The 8,794-nt window shown below is 47.1% G+C and overlaps 1 protein-coding gene across 1 annotated transcript in view; it reads left to right on the forward strand.

Moving 5' to 3' along the window:
• The window catches only part of LOC105513813 (complement C4-A), a 23,815-nt gene that overhangs the window by 6,858 nt on the left and 8,163 nt on the right, over positions 1-8,794 (forward strand). Inside the window, exons 9-20 of the mRNA XM_011944842.1 lie at positions 5,321-5,436; positions 5,535-5,714; positions 5,860-6,042; positions 6,174-6,359; positions 6,514-6,672; positions 6,926-7,052; positions 7,221-7,295; positions 7,557-7,754; positions 7,846-7,957; positions 8,050-8,120; positions 8,378-8,517; positions 8,631-8,788. Of these exons, the coding sequence (XP_011800232.1) occupies positions 5,321-5,436; positions 5,535-5,714; positions 5,860-6,042; positions 6,174-6,359; positions 6,514-6,672; positions 6,926-7,052; positions 7,221-7,295; positions 7,557-7,754; positions 7,846-7,957; positions 8,050-8,120; positions 8,378-8,517; positions 8,631-8,788 (1,705 nt within the window). The remainder of the gene's footprint in view (positions 1-5,320; positions 5,437-5,534; positions 5,715-5,859; positions 6,043-6,173; positions 6,360-6,513; positions 6,673-6,925; positions 7,053-7,220; positions 7,296-7,556; positions 7,755-7,845; positions 7,958-8,049; positions 8,121-8,377; positions 8,518-8,630; positions 8,789-8,794) is intronic.

The raw sequence follows: 8,794 nt of genomic DNA on the forward strand, positions 1-8,794 counted from the left end.
AAAAAAAAAAAAGAAAACTGATACACAAATTGAAGTTTTTAACCTTTTTTTTAAAAGATAATATAGTTTTTTCTAAACTTAAATATGAGGTTGGGCCATTATTAACTTTCATAATTTGGAGTGTTTAGGGCCTATTATTGGATTAATTATTTTAGGATGTGGGCCGGCCACACTAAAATTGATCCAAATTATGGGAAAATGAGCACGTTTTTCAGTGTAAGTAGTGTTATCTTTTTGATAGTATAGCTTCTGTTTTAGTTTAGTTTTGTATTTATTATTTTGATTGGTACAATTAACTGTAAAGGTCCCCTTAGGGGACCAAATAATGATAATTTCATAGGAATTATTTTGTAGTACCATAGTGTGATCAGATATGTAATTTTTTAAAATTAGTATTTTAAAATTCTTTGACCATTGTTGAGGTTGTCAGCTCCTCTTTTTTGGGTGCTTAAACTGTTTTAATTGAATTGAACTCTGTGAATGATCCGGGCTCCATCCAGAAAATAAATGATAGGATACTGGTCTTTGATTATGACCTGGAATTTTAACTAGTCACTGTTGTCGGTAGCTTTTTAGGCAACCGATAGTTGGCCTTATGTAAAGAGAGGGGAACTAATAACCTATGGACACATTTATTAACCTTTTTTTTTCTTTGGGTGACAGGGCCCATGAGTATTTGTAGGCTTAGGCATCCAAACACTATTATTAACATAAACCTCAACCGGGGGTTTTAACCATGTGACAGGCCTAATTAAAGGGAGGAATGAGACATATGCCCAATAGGTATAATTTTGGGCTGTTGTAGCCACAGGTTTGTTAGGTGAGGAGGTCACTGTTTTTATTTTGGCTTTGTATTCTAGGATTAGGAAATAACAGAAGACAAACATGAGTATAATTAGTAACATTTTTTTTAGTTAAAGAGTGACCTGTAGTGTTACTTGGAATCTTAGTTTACTATATGTTATTAATGAGCAATGCCACTGGGGTATGTTAATTTATTTCAGCTAAGCAGTTCTTAGAAACTGAGAAGGGGGTGTTTGTTAAAGTAACAGGGCAGAAGAAAGGTGGATTTAAGGTATGAACTTAATACAGTGTAGCAGGTATAGGTAGTAGGCAAAGTGAGAGAATTAAAAATGAATAAACTATTTGGCTTAGACTTTCTTTATTTTAGTATAGTGTCTGGGGCCTGTGTTGTTTGTGGAAGTTGTATTGTTGAGGCTGTAGTTCCTGTAGGGTCTTTTTTAGGCTGGCTCAAATTTTTTTTAATTTTAAAATTTTTTATCCTTTGATGAGGACGTAGTCTTTAGGCTGGTACTGGAAATTTTAAGGGTGGTGTCTGTGTTAAGAGACTTTTTACAATTTTTAAAGAGCAGGTTACTATTTTAAGAAAAATTTGTGTTTTTGTTAATGTTTAGTTTATAGAAAAACTGGATACCTTTCTAACTTTAGTAAACAAGTTTACACCAGAATTTTTTACAATTATCATTTTAAAACTTGTTTAGACCTTTAAAATATAAATTATATAACCATTTTTGTATAAATTTTTATAAAATTTTTTATGACTTTTACAGACAATTTTTAACATGTCTTTTTATGTTTTTTTTTTTTTTTTTTTGGGAGGGGTGATGGAGTCTCGCTCTGTCACCCAGGCTGGAGTGCAGTGGCACGATCTCGCTCACTGCACGCTCTGCCTCCTGGGTTCACGCAATTCTCCTACCTCAGCCTCCCGAGTAGCTGGGACTACAGGTGCCCGCCACCACGCCTGGATAATTTTTGGTGTTTTTAGTAGAGATGGGGTTTCACCCAGTTAGCCAGGATGGTCTCGGTCTCCTGACCTTGTGATCCGCCTGCCTCGGCCTCCCAAAGTGCTAGGATTACAGGCGTGAGCCACTGCACCCAGCTTGTCTTTTCATGTTTTATAATTTTTTTACTAAAGGCACATTTTTATAACTTTTTAAAATTTTTTACTTTTATTTATTTTTTGATTTTTGTCTTTTTTAGTTTTTTTAACTTTATTATTTTTTTAAATGTGTAATAATTAGATGAGTGTTGGTAACAATTGATATATGTACGTATTTTAGTTTTTAGAATTTAGGGATGTGTTTAACATCTGTTTGCCACAACTGATTAGGTTCCAATTCTTTAGTGTTAATACCTGTTGGAGGAAGGGATGTGACTGTGAGCTGGTAATCTGGGCATTGTATGATAATTTGTTTAGCCAGCCTCTGTGTAAGTTGAAATTATTTAGATAAGTTTCTCCAATTTTGCTGAAAAATTGATGTGATTGGGTGGCTTGGTCAATCAGTGATGTCATAACCTGCAGGTCTGCTTGATTATTGCCATAAGCCAATGGGCCAGGCAGAGAAGTGTGGGCTCGAATGTGTGTAATAAAAATAGGATGTGTACCTTGGTCTAGTAATTGCTGAAGTTAAAGAAAAAGAGCACACAGAGTGGGCTCCAGAGCAAACTTAAGGCTGTAAAAGTTTTAAAATAAATAAACAGAATAAGCTTAGTTCTCTGAATGTTAGTAAATTCAGATCAAGTGATTGGATTATGTGGTCTCCACCAGACTATTGCTTTTTCATGTTTACCAGACCCACCAGTAAAAACAGCTATGGCTCCTTCCAAAGGGGCATCACAAGTAATTTTTGGAAGAATCCATGTAGTTAATTTTAAGAACTGGAAAGTGTTATTTTTGTGATAATGATTATTAATACATCCAACAAATTTTGTTAAATTAACTTGTCATGTAACTGAATTAATAAATGCCTGTTTAACCTGATTTTTATTTATTGGAACTATAATTTTATTGGGCTCAGTGCCAGAAAGTTTAATAATTCGTATATGAGCCTGTCTTGTATTATGTGGCAAAAAGGACCATTTAACTAAATCATCATTTTGAACAATAACCCCCGTTGGGGAGTGTGAAGTAGGGAACTACAATGAATTGTAAAGGCAAGTCTGAGTCAATCCTACTGACCTGGGCTTGCTGAATTTTTTTTTCAATTACTCATAACTCTTTCATGGCCTTGGGTGTTAGTTCTCTTTTACTGTGTAAAAGCGATTTTAAGTTGAAGATTCCCTCAATATTGGGAAAAGATTAGACATAGCGTAAGTAGGAATTGTTAAAGTGGGCCAAATCCAATTAATATCTTCTAACAATTTTTCAAAATTATTTAAGGTTTTGAAAGGATCCCTTCTAATTTGAACCTTTTGAGGCTTCATAGCTCTATCCTGTACTTGTATTTTCAAATACTGAAAAGGAGTGGTTATTTGAATTTTGTCAGGTGCTGTAAGTAATTCAGCATTTGTAATTTTTTGCAAAGATGAATAACATTGAATAAGTTTGTCTCTATTTTTTTGCTGCACAAATCTGGAAATTGATCTCTAACAGGCTGGATAGTTCTGCCTACAGAAGTTTGACAAATTTTGGGACTGTTTAACATACCCTGGGGCAAAACTTTCCAACGATATTTGGCTGCAGGTTTTTTGTTATTAATGGCAGGGATGGTAAAGGCAAATTTTTTGAAATCTGCCTCTGCTAAAGGAATTATTAAAAAGCAGTCTTTTAAATCTATAATAACAAGCGGCCAGTCTTTAGGGAGCATAGTGGGGGATGGGAGCCAGGGTTGTAAAGCTCCCATCGGTTCAATTACAGCGTTGACTGCTGGTAAGTCGGTCAGCACGCGCCATCTACCGGACTTTTTCTTAATTACAAATACTGGGGAATTCCAAGGAGAGAAAGTGGGTGAAATATATCCTTTTTAAAAGTAGTTTAACTATTTTATAAAGCACCCCCAACTTTTTCTTAGGAAGTGGCCACTGTTCGACCCAAACGGGGTGCTGGGTCATCCATTTTAAGGGAAATTGCTCCTTCACCGTAATGAACTGTAGGGCAAACCTGAATTGCCCTGTCTCCATAATGAACTGTGGGGTCGGGCAATAATGGGAGAGGTGAGCCGAGTCTCGGTGAGCTGAGTCTCGGGCTCCCTCCCCATGCACTCACTTGGCTGAGGAGGAGGTGGCCATTCTGGACATTCCTTTAGAGGAATCATGGGCTGAACAATTTTTTGAGCAGGTTTAGGGAGACTGGGGAAATTGGCATAAATCACCTTCAGACTCTCCTTTTTGTTAGTACTAGGTAGAGGTGGTTCAGAGTTCTGATGATCAAACTCCTCTCTTTCCTCCTCTGACTCAGCCTAATTTTCTTTCTGAAAAAGCTACAGTGGTGCACACACCAATGACCAAACTGATTAAACAGACAAAGGAATTTCCTTTCCTTCACTATATGCTCTTTTAAGGTCCTTTCCAACTCTTTTTTAATTTTTTAATTTCAAAGTTTTCTGTTTTGGGAACCAAGGGCAAAATTATTCCATAGCATGAAACAAATCCATAAGATTTTCTATATCAACTTTTACCCCACCATGCTTAAAGAGCTGCCGTAGCAAGCTCAAATATGTGATGTACTTACTTGCAGTTTTTCTCATTGTCTCCCTAGCTTTCTCTGGTTGTCCTGCTTACCTGTAGAGGTTAAGACTTTTATGTCCTTAGGAGTCCTTTGTTCACTGGTCCTCTGTTTCACACGCTTGAGCGTTTCTTCACTGAATTCTTTTGGGCCCCACGTTGGGCGCCACAATGTTGGAGACCAGCCTCTACACCACCCATAGGGTACCTGAAGTCCAGTGGTGACAAAGGAGTGAGAAGAGACAGGTTAAGAGTTCATAAAGAGTAGGGGCCAGGGGGCCAATTACAAAATGGAGACTGCAAAAGGCTCAGAGCTCTGGTCTCCACACTATTTATTGAGTACAATCACTTAGATCTAAGAAGAAGATGTTCAGGGAAAAACAGTGAAAGGATAGCAGTGCCTCACAGGCATAATCTATGGCAATAGCAGTTTAAATGAATCTCCTTTGTGCTCAAACAGCATATCTTTAACTCATCAGAGAGTAGCTAGTGGCAGCGGGCGTAACTAGGAGCCTGCACATCTGTCCATATTCCAATGCTTCAAAGGAGGGTCTTTCTACTTGAACACAGTATTTACAGATAAGAGAGTGGGTCTCGCTCTGAGCATGGCAATTAGGAGACTTTTCTCCTCAGAGGCCTCTTGTGGCTTTCCACAACATATTCTCCCATATTCTTATGGCCAGTTTATAGAGATATCCCCCAAGTCCTTTTCCCAACACAGACAGGAATATGGCGGCTTGCGCCCTGGGAGCTCACTGTCTTGTGGGAGGGAACCACTCAAGCCACTCTCCACTTCCCCTCCTGTCCCTCTCTTCTTGGGCTCTGTCCCCACCTCTCTCTGTCCTTTGTCTTGCAGGTGGGGAGATGGAGGAGGCAGAGCTCACATCCTGGTCTTTTGTGTCATCTCCCTTCTCCTTGGATCTTAGCAAGACCAAGCGACACCTTGTGCCTGGGGCCCCCTTCCTGCTGCAGGTTTCTTCCAGAGGGGAAGGATGAGTAGGGAGTGGGTGGTAGTTAGGAGGGCTCAGGGTCTGACACTCTCTTTTGCCTGCCCTCTTTTACCTGCCTAGGCCTTGGTCCGTGAGATATCAGGCTCCCCAGCGTCTGGCATTCCTGTCAAAGTTTCTGCCACAGTGTCTTCTCCTGGGTCTGTTCCTGAAGTCCGTGACATTCAACAGAACACAGATGGGAGCGGCCAAGTCAGCATTCCAATCATTATCCCTCAGACCATCTCAGAGCTGCAGCTCTCGGTAGGACTCCTCGGACCCCTGGGAGATGGTGGGGGAAGGGGAGGAGGGTGAGCTGGGGTCCCGAGGATCCATGGCTTAATGTGGGGGGAAGGTGGGATGCCTGGCTCTGAGCTACTACCCTATTCGCACCTGCCCCTTTCTCCAGGTATCTGCAGGCTCCCCCTATCCAGCCATAGCCAGGCTCACTGTGGCAGCCCCACCTTCAGGAGGCCCCGGGTTTCTGTCTATTGAGCGGCCGGATTCTCGACCTCCTCGTGTTGGGGACACTCTGAACCTGAACTTGCGAGCCGTGGGCAGTGGGGCCACCTTTTCTCATTACTACTACATGGTGTGCATGAGCTGGGGAGTCGAGGAGGGCTGGGGTGCAGGGAAGAGCCCTCTGGGTGGGGCTGCGGGGTTCAAGGCTGGGGCCGTTCCATGAAGAGGCAACCACTCTTGTCCCTCCCCTTCTTGGCCCAGATCCTATCCCGAGGGCAGATCATGTTCATGAATCGAGAGCCCAAGAGGACCCTGACCTCGGTCTCCGTGTTTGTGGACCATCACCTGGCACCCTCCTTCTACTTTGTGGCCTTCTACTACCATGGAGACCACCCAGTGGCCAACTCCCTGCGAGTGGATGTCCAGGCTGGGGCCTGCGAGGGCAAGGTGACTGGGATCAGGCGAGATGGCACTTGTGCTGAGGGGGTTGAGGACAGGGTGATTGCCAACAGGGCATGGATTTAGCTTGGGGGGCAGTGACGATACTGGGACTGAAGGAAGCTCTCTCACTCTGACCACCCCCGCCTTCGGCCCCTGCCAGCTGGAGCTCAGCGTGGACGGTGCCAAGGAATACCGGAACGGGGAGTCCGTGAAGCTCCACTTAGAAACTGACTCCCCAGCCCTGGTGGCACTGGGAGCCTTGGACACAGCTCTGTATGCTGCAGGCAGCAAGTCCCACAAGCCCCTCAACATGGGCAAGGTTTGTCCAGACCCTCTCCCCAGCCCTCCCACCCCTCCATGGCTCATCCCCCTGCTGCCCTGAGCCCAGGGCGCAGCCCTGGGATCCCACGGAGGCTCCCCACAGACTCTTCCCCACTTGGCCCTGTGGTCTCCATCTCCTCACTCTGTATCCTTTCCCGTCCCTCCATGCGCTGCCCTCTCACCTGTGCCGAGTGCTCGGTCCTGCCCCATCAGCCATGCTTGGCTCCTAGCATTCCTGCCTCTTCTTGCAGGTCTTTGAAGTTATGAACAGCTATGATCTCGGCTGTGGTCCTGGGGGTGGGGACAGTGCCCTTCAGGTGTTCCAGGCAGCGGGGCTGGCCTTTTCTGATGGAGACCAATGGACCTTCTCCAGAAAGAGTGAGAACAGAGAAGGATGGGAAGTGGGTGGCAGGAAGATAAGGAAGGAGGAAGGGCCCGAGGGGGCCAGGTAGGAAGAGTCGGGGTGGGAAGGGCTGGGCAGGGGAAGGCAGGGAGGGGAGGACGCTGAGTGCCTGACGGCTGGACTGCAGCCTTGCTCTCTACCAGGACTGGGCTGTCCCGAGGAGAAGACAACCCGGAAAAAGAGAAACGTAAACTTCCAAAAGGCGATTAATGAGAAATGTGAGTTGTGGGTGCCTAGGCAGCAGCTTGGGCTCTCCACGTGGGATCAAGGTTGGGGGTCTGCCTCTCTGCCCCTCGCCTCCTTGCTGAACCAATGTGTGGTATTTGGGGCCAGAGATCCCAATTCCGGGATTACAAGTGGAAGGGTGGGCAGCTCTCTCCACCAGCCTCTCTTATGTTGCTGGTCTCAAGGGGTCTAGGTGGGGGCTGAGGTGTATGTCCCTTTCGTCCTCTCGTGCTCACCCCCACCTGGCCCTGCAGTGGGTCAGTATGCTTCCCCGACAGCCAAGCGCTGCTGCCAGGATGGGGTGACACGTCTGCCCATGACGCGTTCCTGTGAGCAGCGGGCAGCCCGAGTGCAGCAGCCGGACTGCCGGGAGCCCTTCCTGTCCTGCTGCCAATTTGCTGAGAGTCTGCGCAAGAAGAACAGGACCAGGGGCCAGGTGGGCCTCCAACGAGGTGAGGGGCTGGGTGGGGCTAGGACACAGGTGGCGGTGCTTGGAAAGGCAGCACGGCCCCCTCCTCACTCCCGTCCACCGTGGTCCCCCAGCCCTGGAGATCCTGCAGGAGGAGGACCTGATTGATGAGGATGACATTCCCGTGCGCAGCTTCTTCCCAGAGAACTGGCTCTGGAGAGTGGAAACAGTGGACCGCTTTCAAATGTGAGAGTGTTTGCCGGCCCAGCCTTGTCTCTGCGCTGTGTCTGGGGGCCAGCCCAGGGTGTGACGGACCTTCTCTGCCTTTCCCTACGCAGACTGACACTGTGGCTCCCCGACTCTCTGACCACGTGGGAGATCCACGGCCTGAGCCTGTCCAAAACCAAAGGTGAGGTGACCTTGTCTGGGCCTCAGGTGACCCCGCTTCCATTTCCCTCTACCCCAGCTCCCTGTTCCCTTTGCTCTTAGTGTAGGGAGGGGGTCCGGTGACCTGGGGAGACCTGTGCCAGCGTGCAGCTGGCGTGGGCCAGAGGTCAGAGGCAGACTGAGACAGAGCTGGGTCACCCCTCCCCTCCCTCCTGCGGCCCTGATGCTTTGATGGCCCCTCTGATCTCTGCCCTTCCCCCCACACTTCCCTTCCCTCAGGCCTATGTGTGGCCACCCCAGTCCAGCTGCGGGTGTTCCGCGAGTTCCACCTGCACCTCCGCCTGCCCGTGTCTGTCCGCCGCTTTGAGCAGCTGGAGCTGCGGCCTGTCCTCTATAACTACCTGGATAGAAACCTGACTGTGAGGTCCAGAGGGAGCCTGAGCATACAGGGGTTGGGGGAGCCAGGGTCCAGTGAGGGGTGGGGAGCCTAACCGGGCCGGGACTCTGGCCATCCTCGTTTTCCTGCCCTCAGGTGAGCGTCCACGTGTCCCCAGTGGAGGGACTGTGCCTGGCTGGGGGCGGAGGGCTGGCCCAGCAGGTGCTGGTGCCTGCGGGCTCTGCCCGGCCCGTCGCCTTCTCTGTGGTGCCCACAGCAGCCGCCGCCGTGTCCCTGAAGGTGGTGGCTCGAGGGTCCTT

This window comes from Colobus angolensis, unplaced genomic scaffold (genome assembly GCF_000951035.1).
Source record: "Colobus angolensis palliatus isolate OR3802 unplaced genomic scaffold, Cang.pa_1.0 Scaffold236, whole genome shotgun sequence".
NCBI lineage: Eukaryota > Metazoa > Chordata > Mammalia > Primates > Cercopithecidae > Colobus > Colobus angolensis.